The 22,195-nt window shown below is 39.6% G+C and overlaps 1 protein-coding gene across 3 annotated transcripts; it reads right to left on the bottom strand.

Annotated features, from left to right (window-relative positions):
* Window positions 1–120: 120 nt before the first annotated feature.
* PUS7 (pseudouridine synthase 7) lies at window positions 121–21,958 on the bottom strand. 3 transcript variants are annotated; one of them, XM_030291674.4, is made up of 19 exons: window positions 21,801–21,958; window positions 20,510–20,765; window positions 19,088–19,147; window positions 18,070–18,448; window positions 16,046–16,130; window positions 15,816–15,917; window positions 15,003–15,147; window positions 13,035–13,052; window positions 10,638–10,749; window positions 9,287–9,364; window positions 7,529–7,657; window positions 7,178–7,303; window positions 6,820–6,881; window positions 6,306–6,466; window positions 5,318–5,444; window positions 4,502–4,603; window positions 2,628–2,757; window positions 1,494–1,585; window positions 121–829 (listed from the first exon to the last, which is right to left on the bottom strand). In XM_030291674.4, exons 4-19 carry the CDS (start codon window positions 18,417–18,419, stop codon window positions 693–695), a joined length of 1,956 nt encoding a protein of 651 aa, XP_030147534.4. In that variant the 5' UTR covers window positions 18,420–18,448; window positions 19,088–19,147; window positions 20,510–20,765; window positions 21,801–21,958; the 3' UTR covers window positions 121–692. The 3 variants fall into 3 exon arrangements, with proteins under 3 accessions (XP_030147534.4, XP_072775711.1, XP_030147553.4); XM_072919610.1 differs by lacking the exon at window positions 21,801–21,958 and adding an exon at window positions 21,250–21,463; XM_030291693.4 differs by lacking the exon at window positions 13,035–13,052.
* Between the last annotated feature and the right edge of the window lie 237 nt (window positions 21,959–22,195).

Genomic DNA, 22,195 nt, shown 5'->3' with positions numbered 1-22,195 from the left:
GAAAAGGCCACGTCTCTTTAGAACAGCTCTCACAGGATTTTTTTTTTCCCCCAACAGTAATGCCGGCTCATTCCCTGCCAACAAGCGACAGGCGCAAAGGAAGCGCTGCCTGATACACGCTCAGAGTTTCAGGTTAGTTTATTTGTAGTACCTGTTCTTTGGTACAGGTATTAGCTGGAAAATACAAGTGTTTTCTCAATGAAAAGTCGGACATATTTAAAAGAGCTGTACAGCTTTACAGCACACAAAAGCCTTGCTAAAAGAACCTGCTACTGCATCAGTGCAAATGCTACTAGCAAAACTCCAGAATGCATATGTTCATCAGTATCTTAATTTTGTAATTCTTATCTCCCCGTGTAATTCATTGTATTTTAAAAGACTTCATGGGCAGCTGAACTCCTGAAAACATTCAGTGCTTGCCCAAAGAAAGCAAGCTAAACATTCTTCCAGGTCTGATGCCAGTACAAGCAGAATTCTAAAGATACACCTTAAGTTACTCATTCAGTAAAAAGCACCAGTCACTAAAATCCGTATTATATTACAGTCACTATCTTGCAAAGGACTACTGAAGTTAAATGCTAGCACTAAAAAAACTTAAAAAAATACAAATTTCTTACTGTGACTCTTTAAAGATATGTACAAACATGTAAATAAGAAAAACATTGTTAAAATCAAGTAATTCTGCAGTTCACTCAGCGCAACCAGGTAGTATTCAGTTGTGTCTGGTTTTTTATGCTTGTGTCCATTTTCAAAACTTCTCGAATCGCCATGGTCGCATAAGTGGATGGGGGAAGGGAGAACTCCATCTTTAGTGCCCTGAATTTGCCATCTATCAGCAGGTATAAGAGACAAAAAGCAAGAACAAGTGGTTAAGGGCATACATAATGCTTATTCTGGATGCCATCTAAACTGAACTAACAGCTTCCGCGACCAACTTTCCCAGCCCATAAAGCAAAGCAATCACCACTGTTTATAATCCACAGTGAAAATTTAAATGAAACAATTTAACATTTTCTCTCAGGACGAAGTGGTGGTTTCCGAGTTTTCTTCTTCTAAAAGCAAATATTAATTCTTTCAGACTCAATTCCTAGCCTGTCTTCACTTTTCTGGAAAGCAGTGTCAAAACACCTTGTGACCAGAGTTAAGTATTTCAGTCATCTGTGTTCAGCATCAATAATACAAGCTCAGTATATAGACAATCTGTGGCTTAATTCCTCCTTTGTTGGTTGCAGACATTTACTGCTAAGCATTTACTTGATTTTATAGATGTCTGTAAGAAAATGTAGCAGTCATTACAGATGCTGGAGGAATGGCTTGCACCCTTGAGAAATCAGGGTCCTTATTTAGATGCCTGTCCTGTCGTTGTTACCACCACTTAACAGTCAACAGTTAAATGAAAGCTCTTCCTTAAAGGAGATTTGACTATGCAGCAGTTGAAAGCAACAGCCAAATCAAACTTCCCATTTAGCAAACCAGCAGAAAAGTCAACTTACCTGTAGGGAGAACTGGTAATGGTTTTCCTTCCAGTTTATCCAAATCCGTGGTAAATAATGGGATTTTAGGATCATCATACGCAACAACTTCCCTTTATAACATACATAAAATTTATTATTATTTTAAATTATTTAGGTTAACACATTTTATATAAACATGTATTTATTACAATATTATTTTTATTATTGCAGTTGGGCATTTACAACTGAAATTGAATTAGGCAAAATAATGGGTAAAGCTTTATGTAGAAGACTTACCTTGGCTTTATGAAGATTGTTAAAAAAACAATTAGTGAGAAGTTTCTTTGCATAACTCATCTGTTTGCCCTTATGTGCTGTCAGAATTTCAACTATACAAGAAGTATAGTTCATGAAATTAAGGGAAGATTGGTGTCAATTCTAAGAGTACATAACAGGAGTGAAGGTGAAGGCTTTCAATAGTAATCCAAACTTTGAATGGGCTAAGATACATTCCACAGTTTCTACCATTCATTTAACATAAATGAATATGTAACCATGAGGCTGAAAAACTAACTGGGAAGCAGACAAACTTAATATTAATTAGTGCTGATATTTCAAGTATAAATATTTGTATTTCTGTGCTCCTAAACGTCTATATTTAATTCTGTGCATCAGTGATCATGTCTTTCTGCACATTTGTACAGTTTCCTCTTTAAAAGGTATTTACTCAGTTGCCATATGAAAACTAGGCTATATCTCTAACAACAGTGATTTAGTAGAGTTAAGTGATAGAAATTTTTCTGATTGACAGATAATTTGAGACCAACTTTCTTATAGCAAGACTACAAAAAATAAAGCCTGTTTTGAATATTAGCTATCATTGTTTCAACCTAAGTATTATCTATGAAGTGTTCAGGCAAGTCCTTGCAAGGAGTGAGCAACTAGATAAGATGTCTTGATACTCCTCCACCATAGAATGAGAGAACCAAGGAAGAAATAAGGCTATAGTTCCACTTCAGCTGCATTAAAAACATGAGAGAAGTGCAGAGAGATTCCTTTCTACCTGTGTTTCAGTCTGTGTGGATGTTCCATGGATCAGTCTCATGTTGTTTTGTATTTAAATAAACTCTGTGCTATCAATTCAAGTGTAATCTCCTTTATGCTCCAACTCACCAATTGACATTCTGAGGCCGAATGATAATCTTTCTGTATGCTCCAGAAAGTGAGTAATCTCTGATTTTATGCCTCATGTTGTTGATATCAAGGTTGTCAGCTACCAGCATCTCCTTGTAGGCCTCACCAACTGCAAGAGAGGAAAAAATTTAACAGGAGAGAATGTAATGTCACCAATTGAAACAGGCTATTTTCATGGATTGTTCTCTTCCCTTAAATTTAGCATATATGCTAAATATGCATATATGGCATAAATGCTGCACAGAGTTTAAAATTACTGCAAATCTTATTACCTGTTTACTTCTACATCCTGATTAGCATAGGCAGTAACCAAGAACACATCAAATCAAATTTCAGCCGAAAACAAAATTTACAAAATACTTTATTGACATTTAAATGTCATCTCATATATGCATTCCAATTTTCTAGACTTCACAGGACTAATCTCAGGTATATGGTGAAAAAAAACAAAGGGGCCAGACTACCAATTACTCTCTCATTAAAAAGCAACAGAGAGAAATCAGGTGACAATTTGACAGTACAAGAACAGTTCAATCCATTATTACGGAAAACGTGCATGGAACTCATGACTAACCCAATCTATAAGAACACATAGAACAGGTGAAACCTAGGGCCAGCTACAAAGAGGGACTACACCAGCATTGTCCAGGTACACAGAAAAGGTGTTAGGAAAGCCAAAGCTCAGCTACAGTTGAAAGCAGCAAATGACTTCAAGACCAGCAAGAGTTCAGCTGCAACAGAAGGAATGAAAGAATACAAGGAAAGTGAAGTGATGGCCTGGTGTTAAACAGGGCAGCTGGTCTAGTGACAGACATAAGGCTGATGGTCTCACTGCCTCTTTTGCCTTGGCCTTGACCACCTTAGAGGCAAGGTTAAGAAAGAGGGACCACCAGTAGTGGGCAAAGATACAGGCTGGCTTATGTCATGGTGAAGTTTTTCTCTATCACCTCAGAGATTGTGCAGATCTACGGATGTCCCAGACAACTGTGGAAAACAAGTGCTGCACCCAACTTCAGAAAGAGCAGGAAAGATAATTAGGGAATTACAGATCAGTCAGGCTCACTTTGGTTGCTGGGAAAAATAATGTAATCTTCTCTGGGCATACAATGACTGTGGTTTTAATATGAGGGAAAAAAAAAGAGAAAGAGCAAAACACCCACCAACCTTACTGTCTTCTATGATTAAATTATTACACCTATGGATGAGGGGAGAGCAGGGACTGTTGCCTGCCTTGCCTTTAGCAAGGCTGTCAATGTATTCCCACAGCATCTTTGTGTCCCAGGTGAGAACATTACAGTCGGTGGACTGGTAAGTGGGTAACAGCTATCTGGCTCAGCATCTCAAAGTATAGTCACTACTGGTTGTAGCTCTACCTAGAAGCAGAGTTCCTCAAGGAACTGAGATGTGTCCTGTGAAATAGTGGAGAAGAGCTGGAATTTACCCCAACCAATCTGTGGGCTAAATCAAGCTGGGGTGGTATTGAATACATGCAAGGAGAGGACTGCCATTCAGAGGGACTGAGGCACACTAGAGGAATGGGCCAAGAGGAACCTCATGAAATTCATCAAGGACAAAATCCTGTACCTGATTAAATCCTTGTAGTGGTACAGGTTAGTGAGAAATTCTGCTCTGCTGTCATCTGGGATTCCCAGTGGGAAGGAGACTGAGCAGAGCACCCTGGCAGCAACAGAAAGCTGACATTAATGTTTTAGAGATCTGAAGTGATGTACTGCTTTAAAAGTCACCAAGGTTGAGTGACTTGAGATCCAGTCTTCCTTTTAAGAACAATCTTAAAGCAAACTTATGTTTTCAGAGTAAGTATTTCAGGTATTTCAGTTAACAGTCAGACTCACTTTTATGCTTTGGATAAATGACATCAAATCCAGGCAATGGCATCACTACATCGTGGATAGTGTAGTTATCAACATCTCCTTCTTCAATGTGAACAGCTGTGGCTACAGTCAGGACAGAAAAATGAAGTTAGCAGCATAGATGCCTGTGACAAGTAACCAGCTAAATTTAAAATAAAGCCTTTGATTGAAATAAGTTTACTCTGAGAAAGATAACAACCATGTTTTATCTCCACTTAACAGACAACATTTCTAAGAAAAGAAGTAACAGCCTCCAAGGCTGTCACAGTTACAGAAGCCAGGCAGAATTACAGCCTGGCTTCCAGTGGCTTAAAGCTACATGAAGTAAGGACTGCTAGAGGAACAGCCGCCTTCCATGCACAGGCATACATAAAGGACAAATACTGTAGGCAATGCCAGAACAAATACAAGTAAAGAAAGTTTGAACTGAGTGGAGCTTCTGCTTTACAAGATACTAATTCAATCAAAAACTTGCATGATTAAAATTTCATAATGTCCTTCCACAGTCCTTCACAGCTCAACTAGGTTTGAGGTCATTCCTGAGAATAACCAGTCCTCCATAGTCTCTCTTCCCTATACAGTTATTTGAAAAAACAGGCAAACAAACAGCTCATGGAAGTGTAATACCTAACTTCCAATTCCTTGCACAATTTGTCTAAAACAGGCCAATGGATTCAGATCTCACTGGGCCAAAACTGGTGAGAGAAAACTATGTAAGCAGTATCAGACAAATAGCTACAAGGCTTGTTTTCCTAGGAGTCTGAACTATATAGCATCACTGGCTTTGTCTGCTTTTACCTCCTTTAAGTATGAGATCTCCTGGTACAGCTCTAAGCCCGTATTCTTCTATTCTCTTGCTCACCATATTATTCCACACATAGCTCTGGTAGCTATGAATATACATTAATCGATTATTTCTTGGTATCTAGAGGTAAACAAAAAAAATTAAACACTAGATAGATATATTTTTTTGGTTTTTCTGACAATCATAACAAAAAGGAGCATATTTGAAACGTTACCTTATCCAGCAAAAAGACATACACAATTTCTTGGTATATATATTTGGTTTTTGTTCTTTGAGAAAATGGTATGTGAAGAAATAATGCTTTTACACATTTGAAATCTGCAGAAAGAACTGTGCTTAAATTTACAAAAAAAAACCCCAACATTTTTAATTCTACAGGTCAAACATACGGGTCTATTATAAAACACTGAATTAATATATTCAGCCTCCTGAAATATTTAGTAAACTCTGAAGCTGTGAAAGCACTGTGTTATTCTAATTATCTTCTTCATAGACAACAAATTATCCCCCAGATCCTACAATGGGCCCAGTAGTTTGCTAGTGATGAGGTATTTTCTCCAAAGACTTGATCTTGATTACAGCACTTGAAAATGACAAGTGGATCCATCACCTCCCTATCAGGCTGATTCATTAGCCCACCATCAGTTTGATTTATACTTTTAAACCAACAGGAAAACACTGAAACTGAACATTTTCACAATTCTCAGATCTGTATTACACACAGCTACTAAGTATAACTGTATTGCTTCCCACATACCAGAGAGATTGTTGTATAAATTGGAAAGCTCATTATGCATACATTAATTAGAGATGTCATCAGTTACTATGCAGCAGTACTCACAGCAAAAAGGCACGATAAATGTAAAGGTTTTTAAACTTAACTTTCAACTCATCAAGCATCAATGAGTCTATTTTAAATTCATCCTGATACCATCAAAAGAATGTTTATTCAAGTAAATACCACCCAACTTTCACACTCACTATGCCAAATGCAGAGATTATGTTCTTCATTCCATACTTTAAGAGTCCACGTAGAAGCTGTCCTTCCACGCACCTTTTTACAGGCAGTTTCTTGAGGGCTGCTGCTGGATCTTTAGTCTTTGCCCATTCTTCTCTGCATTTCACTAAGTATCCCTTTTCAGCTAGAACAAGGATGTAAAATAAAAACATTTTAACTATACACCAAAAAAAAGCATCCATCTCACCTTTCGTTAAAACAGTTGAAAAATTAAAGTTTTGGTCATGGTAATTAGAGATGAACAGAATCACAGAACAGCTGAGGTTGGAAGGCTTCACATGGAGCTTGAGCAGACACTGTAAGTATTCAGGTCCCTTTTTAGCCCCACTGCAAGAAACTGCACAGCAAGCAAAGTGAGGCAGAAAGGGAGAGTCGGAAGATTGCTTCTCCACTGCTAAACTGGCTTCACTTTTTCCTAAACATATGTTTATTGGAGAAGAGGCAGAAACACATGATGTATCATTTTTCAGTTCTCACCTCCTGGTCGTGGTTTTAATATCAAATCCATTACTTCATTCCAGTTATTCTGTAGAATAGCTCTAGGATTCAAACAGGAAAGTGTATTAAGAACTGACTAAATCTATTTTAAAGGGACTTAGCCAACTTATAAAAAAATACGTATTTGTGTTTAGACTTATGCAATATTAAAAGTAGTGCAATTATGCAAGATAACTGCTGATGCAAGTTCAGAAACAAGATCTTTCTTGAATCTAAATTTAAAACTGGTACAGGCAATATGTTAGAAAAACGTTCCCAAAAATACATTAAGATACATGGTGATAAGAGTAAAATTAAAAAAAAAAGAGGGGGGGGGGAGGACGGAAGCAACACATACCTGCCAATTTGATAAGTAGGAACAGCTGTGGTTCCAAATCTTTGCATTCCATAGTAATTAATGAATCCAATTTCCCTGAGTGAATGCATTGCTTGCTCTATCTGCTCATCAGTTCCTGTTATGTTTCTAGCATTAAAAAAAAAGTTATAGACAGATTAAGGGTTAATGCTATTTTGAGATGTGTCCATCATATTAAAGCTTAACATCAATATTATATAGCATGCATAAAATTCAACAGTATCCTGCCAACAGGACTTATTTTTTTGTAACACAAGGTGCACTGATATGACTTATCTATTTAAAGAAAAAAAAATTCTAACAGAGCCATCTAAATACCTACTAACATACTACCTGAGAACAACAGTGAAATGGTTCCCTTGCAGTTCTCCCAGTTTCAGTGGATGGTTCTTGTAACTGAAATTTCCCAATTTGAAGTTCATCAAACATTTATTCAAATGAGCAAGTCTTTGTGCAGTGATTCTAAAAAGAAATAGACAACAGTAACCAACCTATGCATAGAAAAGCAGATAAATACAGAAATGCTGCCATTACAAAATGAAAAACAGTGAGTCCAGTTTCCCCAGTTTTCTACTGTTGCCTTTTCAAAATAATTTAATGAAAGAGCTAAAGGAAGATAATACATAATTCTTAAGGGTACTCATACAAAAGAAAATGTATACTGTGACAGACTGTTAACTGTCTTTTCACAGCTATGTTAAAACAGGTACTCCAGGAAAAGTATATTGCAGTATTGATGCATACTGTACCCCCCAAGCTGAACTCTGCATTATTTGAGGAACTGTTTCATGAATACATACAACCAATCAGCACAGTTATAAATACAGAGCTAAGTAAAATTAGCTACTGTGTATGCCTAGTGCAGATGAAGGAACATGGAATCCAATGTGTCACTGATATCTGCCATTTTTGTTGCTAGTATTTTTGGAAGCATACCCTGTTCTTTGCATCACCAAGCTGCTCTTGGACACTTCTGCTAAATTTTTACTAGTATAGTGAAGTTTATGAACCAGCATGGCTGGCACGCTCAGCTTAGAGCAGGCTGGCAACGTCCCCTCTCTTGTGCAGGAGAGTCGAGGGCTGTGGCACCACAGAGCAAACACCACACAACACTCACAGCACTCTGGAGCTCTTGGACACAACACTGAATGTGGTAAAGTTAAACAGTACCTGAGATGGCTACACCACACACCTGGTTAACTGTTACCACTTTGCAAAGCTGCCTTGCAGCAACGTGAATCTGGGGCTTCTCACAATTCACAAATCAGTATTTCCTCTTATATGTGCTAAAGCACACACACACAGAACATTGGGAGGAAATATATGAATAGTTCAATAGTGGATGCCCTCCTTTTAACACAGATTTGATCAAACCTCTGGCTTTCAAGCTGCGAATTCCTCATTCAAGGAGTGTTGTTTTCAAAAATTTGTAGAAGGTAGTGCAGGTAGGATATTCCAGCCAGCTAAAATGATATTGCAATATGTGACTGGGAGACATCTGTCATTCTCAGTTATGAATCTAAAACTAACTTAAAGTGCCCAGAAACCGTATAATTATCTTAAAATGTGACAAAGTAAATTTTATTTTTTCTTAGAAGGTGACTTAAGGGAGTAGGTTAGGGCAGGAAAAACTCCTCACTATTTTTTTGCCCCTTCTGGCTACTCACAGATGAGCAAGGGCAGTGTTAGCCTTCTCTGGCACTGTTCAGAGAGTACAGTGAGAAAGAAAATAGGATTCTAGCTATAGAAAGGGGGAAACAAAAGCCAGGAAGGAAGTGGGACATTATTTTCACTATGTCATTCTGTTTTTCTGCTGCTGAGTAAGATCCAAGCAGCCTAAGAGCAGGCAGGCAATCTGTCCCAGTGCCTCGGCCAAGTACACGTAACCAGCCTGTGACTCAGAGCACTGACTGAAAATATCAGCAGTAATTACAGAGCACAAAAGGATTGTGGCATCTTCATTAACACCTGTGATTTACAAGGTCAGGACCTGTACCTGCCATTTGTGTCACTGAGTCTCTTAGGTATTTAAGGAGATAGCCAAGCTACCACAGCAGAAGTGCAAATACTCCAGACTGTACTTTTACTCACCTGAGAACAGCGATCTCTTGAACTGTTATAGCCCTTTTATCCTTAGTTCCCATGTAGGAAAATATGTTTGGCTTCACTCTTAAAAGCAACAGATATTATGTATATTAAAATAGCAAGAGATCAAACTTAATTTTCAGCATAATCGCCTAGAATTATTAATCTTATAAATTAAAAATAGAAAAATATACCTACATTCCTCAGAACCGGGTTACAATCTGACGTGTGTGTGACATTTTTTAATCTCATCCATGAGTACATAAAACACAAGGAAACTTCTGTTTTAATTACATGTAGCCAATTCACTTTTAACACAACAGTGCTTGCAAAATATGAACTTTGAAGTACGTCTTTATATACATTCACTCAATACACAAATGAACAGCCACCACCAACTTCACCAAAAAAAATGTCCACTTCTTCCTTAAACTTCAAACATGTCTGTTTGAATACCATGCCTGCACATGATGAGAGAGTATGAGAAGTTAATTTAAAATTTTATCCACTCCTTCCCCTGAGAAGAAAATGTCTTTTCCTTTTCACTTTGCACTTTACAGCCTGTGTTAGATGGAGTATTTCCAGTTATTCCAGTTAAGGGCTCCAGGGGGTAGCAGGATTGCCATTACACACAGTCTTCCTCCTAACTATGCTCTTGCCATTCTGTTCTCAGTACCAATACCAGTAGCTCACTGGTTAAAGTCTAGATTATAAATTTATTTTTTTACAAGAAGGGCACAGGGAAAAGTGGGGAAGTTTCCCTGAGTAGATCACTGAACTGACCCAATTTTAAAACTCCTCTTCCTCTGCAATTCACTGTGCTCATGTCACGCCTTGGCAAATCTTTTTGTTTCTGCACTTGATGGGGTGAAAGGAACTAAGCCTGTGTTGCCATGGAGAAATTAATACATGGAACAACAGTTTATCAACTGTAACTGCTTAGGAACTGATCAGAATATTATCACAACAATATCTGACAGGTTCATAACATACTTGCATATATTCACACACTGGGGAAAAAATGGCTTTTAATTCAGGTTACGTACATTGAGGCTTTCAGCTGCCAAGCCTTTCTCAGATCAGCCAATGGCAATTGTGGACTTTTTCCATTGAAGCAGTAGAGTAGTCTTTAAAATTTCTTAGGCTCATTTTGTTCCATTCTCACCTCCTCACAAAACTTCAATACTTTAAATTTGATATTCTAAAGTAATTTTTCATTTTAAGCTGTCTACAAATTAGAGAACAGCAATCACTTGTGTTGCTCTTACATAATTATGAAGCATAATGTTTACAGCAACAAGAAACATGGAGGGAGAGGGCTGCACACCAGCCAGGATGGCAGAAACAACAGCCTTACCTTAAAAATTTGGATAGGACATTAATGGCATCCATGGTGTCCTTGTTCTCCTTGTACAGTACAAAATGGCAGTAGCTTCCCCTAGATTTTGGCCAAGAGTGCTTTCTTGGATCTTTAAAAGCAAAAAGGTTAAAGTGTCACTTTAAAAAAAATTTAATATATTTGTCATTGCAGCTACATTTATTTTAAATATACAAGTTTCAATTCCTGCTAATTTCCATCTGCTTTAAAAAAATGAAAAGGAAAGCATTAATTACTGATAGTAAAAGCTGTAGAGCACATTGAACAAGAACCCCCACCCCCGCCCCCACTGGACTGTAAACTTCTCTTTAATCAGTTTTGTCACCTAGAAAATCCTGAATGAAATAGTGACAGTTCCCTTGTCATGAAATTATCTGAAAAAATAGCTTAGTCATTTAATTGTTGTATCACCTGATTAAATTTCATAAAAACATTATCATTATACTGACTTTCAGCAATAGAAGCTACACCATGTTTCTTCTAGCTCCTTTTATAATTAATAGTTGAGGACCACTGGAGCCCTGTTTGTGGGAAGACTACCACTATTATTTACAGTACAGACATATTCTGTAGTTCTGTAGTATTTTTTTGGTGTGCCACGCAAAATAATGAATCATACCACTACAAAACCCTAAGAAATCATGCTCAAAACATTGCTTTAAGATGGTTCTTTTTTAAAAATCCAACGGGAGCAAGAAATCTGGTAAAAGAGAGACATGAACACACAACCCATGGCAGGTATGGTGCCAGGCTTAGAGAAGGCCAGAGGTTAAAATAACTTCAGATCCCACAGACTTAACAACTGATTTGTAATTCTCTGTTACTATTTGACATTTTCTATAGAAGGAAAGAAACTGTCAATGAATGGCCAAGCTTTTTTTGCACCTAAAAACCGCCAGAGATAAAACTTCCACTTTCCAATAATCCACTGTCAATGGCATTAATGGGAAGGGAGACTGACTCTACACAGGCTTAGCAACCAGCTGTGAGGTTCCTTCAATTCTGACGTTTATCAATTCCTTGTTATTCAAGAACAAAACTAAGAATTTGTTTTGTTTTAAATAACAAGTCCCTTATCTCTTGCTAGCCACTAAGCAGACATACCTAGTTTTGTATAAAAAAAAAAGGCATAAGCATCTTTCATAACAGGAAAAGCTAACTGAAAAAGCCAGCCTTATTTCAATATACAAACATCAATGCAGGAAGGAAGTTCTTGGGAAATACTGCTCTTTTTTTCACACTGGTTTTACGAAGTCCAGATATCCCACACAGATAATAAGTATGTTTAATTCTTGCTTGTTTTTGAGAAGCTGCCATTCATGCACACACTTCTGCAAAGACAATTTTTGATGCTACAGTATAAAACACTATACGTACAGGTTTTAGTCACTCAGAATTATTGCATCACTTGCCTTGCACCATCAGTTTCTAAGCACAGACCCCCGCCCAGAGTTTCACTGGACCTGAACTGGAGACCTCGCGGTCTCTTCTTCTAAGCCAGCACTACTCAAACTCAGTCAATGAAACACTGCATTCAGCTGGAAGTGCAAGGTTCTCCACTAAGATCTCAGCAATTAGAAGAAAATAAGACAGAGCTCAATTCACAAAGGAGAATCCTCTCCAGCTGGAACCATTATTTAAATTTAACTAATACATCTTGCACATGGTCATTTCAACACACTTCAAGAAGTGAGCTCTAATGTGATCTCCACTAAAAGGACCCTGTAGATGCTATACACACCAATGGGCTCCTCATGCTTTGGCCATCACCGCCATGACCCTATCCAAAGGAGGCTCCAGCCACAGTCCTGATACTCAACCATTCCTCACCCAATACTGCAAAGCATTCAACTGGGTAGATGGAGAAGTGGGACAATTTACAGTCCTTATTGCTGTGTTTCAGAGTTATGCTACATTTTTGACAATAAAATTGTATTTTCAAGCCCTTTTTCCCAGCCTTTTGCCAAAACTCAAGGCTTGGAACCTCTTTTGTAACAGCAGGGTGTGTGATAAATGCCTTTGAAGTTGTATAAAGACAGATAGTAGTGTCTGAAATATGGGCCGAAGGGCAAAGGCTTGGATAACTGAAATCCATGGAAAATTTCCTATAGTTGTCAACAAGCAGTGTCAAAATTGATAATTAATATCACTTATTACGAGCAGACTTTCTCTGCACCAAATTAATACTGCCTCTACTGCACTATGACAAAGAAGTAGAACAAGCCTAATTCTTGGCTGTTTCAGGGCATTTTAAGTAATACTATGTGTAAGGATTTTTAAGAAATTGTTACAAGTTTGGCCAGTCCTGTTGCTGTTTAGGAGGTCGTAATGGTTGGCATTTCATTTTTGTTAGTATGAAATGTCAACGTCTCTTACCTGTTGCAGTTCTGACCTCTGTCCCAATGCAGAGCATAAAGAGTACAAAAGAGTAGCATTTAATTTTTAGACTGTCAAAGGGTTTTTAGAGGTGAACATGCAGGTTTATGGTCATGGGATTGTTTATGCTTCGGGGAGCATCCAACAGCTAGGTGATGGATGACAGCAATTTAGACAATTATGGAATGGAATCGTGCAGAGGCAAACAGTGAACATATGGAAAGCTTCAATTGGAGATGCAACAAACTTACTTTGTGGACAATGATCAAACAACAGTTTACTGACAATTTAGACAATATTTTAAGTATTTGAGGATAAACTGACTACAGAAATATAGCAGCTGCTGATTTTAAATTTTAAGAAGCATGTTTGGTAATGTTTTATGTCATCAACAAAAGTAATCAGGTATCTCAGCTAATAATCCAATATTCTACACTTCTGAATATTTCTTGCCTGGGGAGCCCCTTCATGACTAAGACATGTTTGTGGCTATATAAACAAGGAAGATATATCTATAATCCTGACTAAAAAGAACTTGATTCTTACATCCATAAGCATTTCCACACACTCACAGAAACTGACAGATCACCACCAACAGATGCATAGGTGCCTGCAGCATCACAGCTGGGGAATCCAAGTTTAAATAGATGATGCTTCCCTGAATCACAAGATGGTGCTCCACAATGTTTTAATCCTAGAGACATACCACTAAATTCTTTTCAGCGTATTTCAAATACTTCAATTCTTTTATCTATTATCCCTTAAATCAGCTTAACAACATCCACTTGACTATAACAGTGATTAAAGAATAGCAACAGCAGAAGGAAAAGGTGGAGGAAAAGCTGTTACAAACCAACTGAACAAAACTGGCTGAGGAGAATTCTGTGCTGGTAAGTATACATACACCATGCATAAAGCATGCAAACATACACATTTTCTAAACATGACTAAATAAGACACATAAACACATTATAATTGGACCAATAAAATTATAACATTCCTATATTTGCCTATAACAAGCCTTAAACAAGCAACTACATTAAAGGGGAAATTATTTTATTTCCCATTTTAAATTACTCTGTTTCTTTATAATTCTTCCATCTCCTTTGTCTTTAAAATTAAAGGGTTAGGTTTACATACCATCACTTGTAGTAGATTGAAATGACAGAGGAATGTAACCAATTTAAACCAAACCTTAGTATATTTTGTTAAATGTGCACCATTCTGCAGGTAGATAATCCTCTAAACTTACAGTTGCAACAAATTTTTAGTAACATTAAAAGATTTTAAACATGTTAATTTATTCCCCGTATCCAAAACAGTATTTTGCTAGATTAAAGTGGATAACACTTAATTTTGAAAATCCTTCAAGACTTTGACTATTTAGAAAGATTAACTGTGATCTGTAATGAATAAAGATCATTTTCTGCAAATATAATTAGCCTTGGAAGCAGAAGTAATGATCACGGTAAACTATGTTTATATGAAACTATAACTCTGAGAAAACAAAAAGGTGCTCTACTCAAGTCATCGAGAATTTTGTCATCAATATTCAAGACAATCAAGATTACACCATCTATCAATCTAATGTACATTTTCCAACTACAGTCTCTTACATCCACAATGCACACTTACACACACAGTTAAGATCGTGAAAGTTAAATTCAAAAAATACTGAAAATAAAGGCTCTGTTTTGCCTATTCCCACTGAAGTAGAAGATAATGTTCTCTCTTCTAATATGGTTGTACAGGGTTAATTATTTGGAAAGGAAAACAAGTAGAAATTTAAATGTAAAGCATTTCTTGTGGTCCTAATCATTTTAGATGCACAGCATCAGCTGAATCGAGGAAAAAATGAAGCAAGACTGCATTAGGAAGCACACTCACTTGAAGTACTTACTAACAATTCTTACTTTGGGGATAATTTTAGCATTTACTTTACCCATCTGCTGTGATACTGAAACTCACTTGCCAATGCTTTTTTCCCAGCAGCATGATAAGCAATAATGTATTTCTTTCCATCTCTATCTTCCGTTTTCGTCTCCAGTCCTGGAAACAAGGACTTTACAGCCTGATGGATGATGGTTCTTTTTTCTTTGGTGTCTTCAATTACCTGTTTTAATACATATACATGCAGAAACCAAATAAATTAATATAAAAGGGGAAGATGCCTTAAAGGCAAAATAATTAGCTAGACAAGATTATTTAGTCTGTGAATCTTATTTGAAACTAGCAAAGTATAATCCTACTCATCTCCATATCCCAAATTTAGCTCAGTAGTTATTCTTTGAATATGAGCAATATTTTGATGTTTAAAAATAGCAATGTTATAATGTCATTTTCTTATCTTTCTTGTTACAGAAAAGCATATTTATCTTCTTTTCTATTAAATCACTAAACACTAACCTTGGAAGTAGTGTTCCATCAGGATAGATGTTTTATGTAAACCTCATTCTTTAAAACAATACTAGACAGGAAACCAAAACACTGCAAGGTAATTTTAACACCACAGGACTTAAAACCTGTATTTAAATTCCTGTGTACAGTCTCACCAAAATCAAAGTAACAACTCACATATGCATGAATTCGAGTACATCTGTAAGACTTTAAAGAATTAATCCCTAAACTGGACACAGTTTGGTGTTATCTGTCACATCACGTTCAAATTGCTCTTATACCTTAGACACATTAGAAAGCACATACCTTCTACTCCCTCCCTGCCTCCCTCCCTCAGCCTCTCTCTGCCTCCATACCGAATTCCATATAATTTCATAATTTTACCTCTATGGCAACACTAGTTTCCTTATTCTTAAAAAGCTGGAGCTCCTCTAAACGCTGCTTGTCTTCATCTGACAAAACTGTAAATGTTTCTTCTGGTGGGTCCTAATACATATTTGGGGAGAAAAAAGAAACATCCAATAACCCTCATGGAGTAACTTCCAGTCTTTCAATGTTCTTGCTTAAGGAGCATTAAGAAGGATAGCCACTACCGAATCTACCTCAAAATTTACCTCATCATCCACTGGAACAGAAAAGTCATCTAAATGGCTCACACGTCCATCTTTGCCTATTTCATGGACAACAAAGTCTGAGTATCTGGTAAAAAGAAACATGCATTACATTCGTAATAAAAATCTGACATCACATAAAGTCCTTTCCTAAAAACTGTTTGCTAGCAGAATTCACTGAAGAATTCTGAACTAGTGTAATTCAATTCAGGTAAAACAAACTTAACAACCATGAGAAAGCTGTACCTATTCCCACCCCCAAGAAGGACACCACAGGAGCACATATCCTTTGCAGATCACCAAACACCTGCTGTAGTTATTTCAAGTCATTCTCTCAGTAGTTTGAAGAGATCAGTAATGCTTATCCTCAATCCCAGTCACTACTGGCAATTAAGACTCACTGCATTGCCACAATGTGCAATGCATTAACTATTGCATTATCTCTGTCACTTCAAATAACCTGTAAAATAAAGTGCATTTTAGCCACTCTACAGAAGGCAGGACAAATTCAGCCTTGTTCATATATTCAGTTGTACAGAAAATCTTTCAAATAAAGTTACTCGGCATACTTTATGACAGCAAAAAAGAATTTTACTCCAACATTTTCAACCCAGTCACTCATGTCTAATAATAAAAACAGCTCAACTATAACACAGCACAGTCACTTTGTGTTGCAACTGCCAAATGATTTTTAAGCAGCATTTGCTAGCAAAGTGGAAAAAAAAGAAAGTAACCCTTATTCTATCCATGTTGAAAGATGAATAAAACTTCACCATGGGAAGCTTTCTAGTGTACCTCACCCAAGCCCCCTTTTGCCACCCCTCTGTGCAGATATACACCATATTGGCAGAATTGCTTCCTGAAGAGTGTTATGTGTCCTCTCCTGTATTATCTGTAGCTGTCTAGACATGCTAGTGATGGTACCATAAAAATGCCAAGAATTAATTAATAATAGGTGTTAAAAACTAGGATCCAAAAAAACCCCACAAACCCACGAATTTTCTACCACATGGCTACCTTTGGCCAACCAAAATTGGCAGATTTCCCAGAAGAAGGTTGAGCAGACTAAGCTTCCCAGAAAAGGATGACACTAGCTGCTTAATGCTGCTCATCAAGATTAAATACATACATAAGATGTATATATAATTTTATGTGAAATTATCTATGTATGAAGCCAGGATTTAAACACAGTGACTTTTCAGTGTGTAAACAAAGCAACCTTAACTGCTTTGCTAAGTCAGAGAAAGAGCGATTCTCACTTCAGTGAGCTCCTGTATTTGCATTCTGTTTTATTCAAAGCTAGTATTTAATTTTAAAAAGCTAATAGTTGCATTTTAAAAAGCTACTAAACACCAGACATCTTATTAAATTTATAATGTATATGTATACTAAATTCCACATCCTGAATTCTAGAACTCCCTTCTATCTAAATGACATTGCTGAGCATACAGTAATTCAAAGCCTAACTGAGCAGATGATAATTTAAAGCCTAACTATCCTTGTTTACAGACATTAGGACAAAAAAGTCAGAGCAAAGCAAAGAACCAAAGAAAGATGGTTTCATTGCCTTTTTTCAGTACATCTTATATCAGCACTGAGGAGAGGTACAAAAGGTTGGTGTACTGCATAAGGTTTTAAGTCTCTGCTGCTGCCAGAGAACAAAGGAAACAGCAAAGGTCAGTGTAATCATGTATCTCTACTCATACACGGCTTCCTTCTTCAGAGCTCCATTTGACAGGAAAATAAATTTAAGACAAAAATGACAAAAAAAAAAAAACCCCAAAAAAACCCAAAAAAGGCCAAACACATACAAAAACCCCCCAAAAATCCCTAAACAAACAAAAAACCAACAAAAAACCTGACCCACAATCTAGAAAAGTCCTAAATGAAACCTCTCTTTAGCAGTAAAAAAAAAAAGTAATGAACCTCACTTAATCCAGCTGCAATCTGTGAGTCCAAAATAGAAAATAGAGAACTACAGCTGTATTACACAAGGAATTAAATTAAGAAACAAGACAAAGAGTTACCTCTCTTTTAAGATTCCAGAAAACCCTTTATGAGAGCTAACAAATTTAGTTATGCCAACATCGCTTTCTGTCAGTCCATGCTTCATCATGTCTGCAAAGCTCTCTGGATCTCCATCTTCATCACTATCCTCTAGTTCCTCTTCTTCCTGCTCCTCACTTTCCTCATTGGGGATTATTTCACTCTTTGCATCCTCACGTTGTTCTGTTACAGTCTCAATACTCTGCCCAGAGTCGTTCTCCGCCTTAGACTTCTCCAAGATCTTCTGTCTTTTAATTTCATCTGCACTGGCCACATCATCCTCAGAGCGAGGACGTTTCAAGGATACACTATTCATCTCTACAGTTTCCATGTTTAAGGCACAGGGTAGGATAGGAAGCCCTGAGAAAGAAGAAGAAAGGTTTATTTTCTGTCTGCTAAGAGCAATTATCAATACACAGGCACTTCACTCCAAGGACTGTGCCCTCTACAATTCTTCAGGAAAACCACAAACTTTCTGCATTTAAGTTAAACATCAAGTAAACATTTTGAACACCAAGAAACAACATGTACTTGAGGAAAAAGAAGGAAGATATTATGAGGGCAGCATGCATGGTGGCGTGCAGCACAGCAGGATTCAGGACTACACTGACCATTTACCACCATCATCACTCTTGCCCACCCTTACCATGGCTGCCTGCAGGCCTGTGCACACACAGCCTCTGCTGTCAACAGCAGTTTAGTGCCTAAGAAACTGTTTGTTTCCAAACCTTCTCTTACACATGACTACTTTAAATTATTCCCTTTTTTATCAAGATGCCATCTTGCAAAGACAGAGAGAGAATGGCTGAGTTCCTGCAAACCTGAAATCGCATGTCTTTGTTTTCTATGTGCTTCCAACACACACAATGCAATACAGAATTCAAGGTGGCATCAGTTCAGCCCAAAAGATACGAGGGGTGAGATACCAAGATCATTGATTCGGTGAGACAAACAAAACAAGGAAATTAAACAGCCTCTGAGAAGAATATGACTACTCACACTGGTGGAATAGGGCTCGGAGCTGCCACCTTTGTGTCAGCAGAACCACTGCCTTCAGGTCTGAAAAAAAGAACACTAACTCTTTGAGAAAGTTTTATGAAAAAAATTATGAAAACATATATGAATGTAATCACATATGGACTGACATAGACATGTTAATACATATAATTGCAAAAGTACTACCATCCAAGTGTCACAACACATTATTACTGCTATTTAGCAAGCTACAGGAGAGAACTTTGGTTTTATTTCTAAGTGTATAAAAGGAAGCTGGAGCTCCTGTAATTAGGTATGGACAGGACCATTCCTCCAACATCACCCAACTGGCACAGGAGTGTACTGGGTGCAGGTTTTGGTAGCTGGAGATGCATGAGAGGAGGCCATAAACTGCCCTGTGTGGGCCATGGCCAGTTCAGCTGGCTCCATAAACCCACTGCCTGCCATCCTCCAACTCATTGGACGAGGAGACAGTGGCCCCGCTCCAGTTTATATGGGAAAGGGAGAAGCTGCCAGTGGCAGCAAAGGCAAAAGAAAGAACAGGAGGAGACATGTAACAGAGTGCTCAAAAAGGCACAGAGAAGCATGGAGAAGGGAACAACTGCTGCAGACATAGCTGGAGATGCACTCTTGGAAGGAAACTCTCCACACTGGAGCAGGGACACCCCGATGGAACTGTGGCCTGTGGAGGTGCCCATGCTGGGACAGGGACACCCTTGAGGGGCCCACGGAGAGGACCCACATGGGAGCAGGAGAAAGAAATCTCCATGTACCAGCCCCAACCTTCTGCACTACCACTGCCTTGCCCAAGGGCCAGAGCATAGCCTGAGGGGCCAAGGAGGAAAGGGGAAGAAAGGAGTTTTCCCCAGGTCTGAGTTTAAGTAGTGTTTGTCTTAGCATGTCACCAGCCAACTGGTAATTAGTTAAATTTCCCATGTCAAGTCAATTTTGTCCACAACAACCAAGTTTCTAAATTAATAGGAATCAGCTTTTACTGAGAAATTAATCTAGGCAGGGAGCAGTATTTTATAGGTACCTACATCACCCTGTATTATTTCTTCAGCCACTAAATAGCATAATCTATCCAATTTTAAAGGACATGTTTTTAAAGGAAGTCCCACAACTAAGATAACCAGCATTTGCTGGGTTGGTAACTAATTGTTACCAGTTAGCTGTTAGCCACAGCTGACTTCATGGCCTGGACATCCCAGTGAAGAGATCACCAGCTTAGGGTAAAGAGGCAGGCACAACTGTTTTAGAAACACATGAAATGTTTTACTCAAATGAAGAACTGAAAATGAACACTACAAAAATAAATGAACAAAAGGGAAATAATGAGAGACTTAAGAAATTAAGGGTATGTATGACGTGAAGAGCAGTAAGACACACATGCAAGAAAGCAGAACAATTAGCAAAACTATGTACCTTCAAGCTGAAAGCACCAATTTTAGTCTGTCTTCCAATAAAAGTTCATAAAATCCTTCTTTCAAGAAGAACAATAAATAAAAGTCATAGCCAAGTGAAGCAATTCACTGCTGTTTCCAGATTCTCCTCCCATGTACCAAAATTTATAGAGGCTGGGTTATAAAGCACTGAAGTGGAAAAGGCTTTTGGATGGCTTGTGAGTATCTTCACATAGTGAACAAAATAGCATTCAGCACAATGAAATCCTCTGAGATGCCTGCCAAAGGTAGTAAAAAAAGATAAATCTCGTGCTTCTTAAATAAAACAGTAATACCTAGTTATTGAATTACACAGATTGTGAGAAGAATTCAATGTTGGGCACAAACACTCCAAAGTTGTCACAGACTATTCTTGCAGCAGAACAGTGACTCACATACTACAGAGTACTATCCCGTGCCCCACGGCAGCCATCATCGGGGATAAATTCTGCAGGATAAATGCTTGAAGGAGCACGCTGAAGCGAGCGGGGCACACTCTGCCTCACTTGTGCAGACTGCTAGTGAGAGGCTCCTATTATTTTTTGACAGCTGCTCAATTGCCTCGGCCCTTTTCCTAACAGGTGTTTCCATAAAAGCCAGAATCTGCATAAACATCAACTCCGCAGCATTCAATGTTGTAACGGAAACTGAGTTTACTACTCCAAATAAAACACTTGACTCTCCGCAAGAAGAAACGCCGAGCGATTACTGCTGGCGCGGTACCTGTCAAGCAGGCACGGCGGGGGCCGCAGGGCACAGAGGAACGGAGCGCGGCAGCGCCGGGTGCGAAGCCGCCTTCTCATGAGACGAGGCACGTGGGATTAAAAGGCGACCGAGGAGCGGGCGATGGTGCAGCAGCTGCGCCCCAAGGCCGACCCGTGCGGCGGGGGCAGCGCGGGGCGCGCAGGCGGGGAGGGCAGCGGCGCTCGGAGCCCGCGGGCCGGGCCGGGCCGGGCCGGAAGAGCCGCAGCCAGCGCCGAGGCTGCCGGAGCGGGGCGGGAGGACGCGCTGGGGCCGGGGCAGGCGGGGCACGGGGGCGAGGCTGGAGGAAGGGCTCTGCCGCGGGGGTCCCGGCAACACTCGGCGCAACGCGGGAGCGGCAGGGGAAAGCCCGGCGCCGGCGAAGTTGCCCCGAGGCGGAGCCTCCCGGCCCCCGCCAGGGCGAGGAGCGGAGAGCGGGGAGCCGGCCCCGCCGCGGAGCCCCGCGCGGCTGCCGGGGGAGGGTGCGGCTCCGCCCGCCGCCAGGCAGGAGCCGCCGAGGGGGAGCCACTTACCCGCACGCCGGCACGGGAGGACGGCCCGGGCGTCGGCGCGGCGGGCGGGAGGCGGAGGCGGCGCGGCACGGGCACGTCCCAGCCCCGCGTGTGGAGGCGGCCCCGGCTGCGCCCGCCCCCGGCCGGCCCCGCCGCGCTGACGCCGGGCGGGGCGCGGAGCGCGGCGGGGCTGGAGGTGGTACCTGGGCACGGCCGCTCCTGCCCGCGCTGCCGTCAGCGCCGGCCGGCTCCGGCTGCCTGGGAAGCGGCTAGGGTAGGCGGGCCGTGGTTTACAGAAGAACTGCGACTGTGTAGGACAAAAGTTCAGTTTCCGAAAGGCGGCTATAGCCAAAGCAGGGCATCGTGTACACGAGGTGGGGGCCTTCCTGAGCTTCCCCGGCATCTGAAACACGGGG

This window comes from Taeniopygia guttata, chromosome 1A (genome assembly GCF_048771995.1).
Source record: "Taeniopygia guttata chromosome 1A, bTaeGut7.mat, whole genome shotgun sequence".
Classification (NCBI taxonomy): Eukaryota; Metazoa; Chordata; class Aves; order Passeriformes; family Estrildidae; genus Taeniopygia; species Taeniopygia guttata.
Note: the sequence above shows the minus strand (reverse complement) of the source record. Positions and strands in the feature narration are given on the sequence as shown.

What these genes read in the sequence shown, in the direction of transcription:
- PUS7 (XM_030291674.4), bottom strand. Translation starts at nt 18,419, where the DNA reads ATGGAAACTGTAGAGATGAATAGTGTATCCTTGAAACGTCCTCGCTCT. An exon ending in TCTGGAATCTTAAAAGAGAG is followed by an intron (nt 16,131 to 18,069) that starts GTAACTCTTTGT and finishes TCTTTTTACCAG; the next exon opens with ATACTCAGACTTTGTTGTCC. An exon ending in CATTTCACTGTTGTTCTCAG is followed by an intron (nt 7,304 to 7,528) that starts GTAGTATGTTAG and finishes TTTTAATGCTAG; the next exon opens with AAACATAACAGGAACTGATG.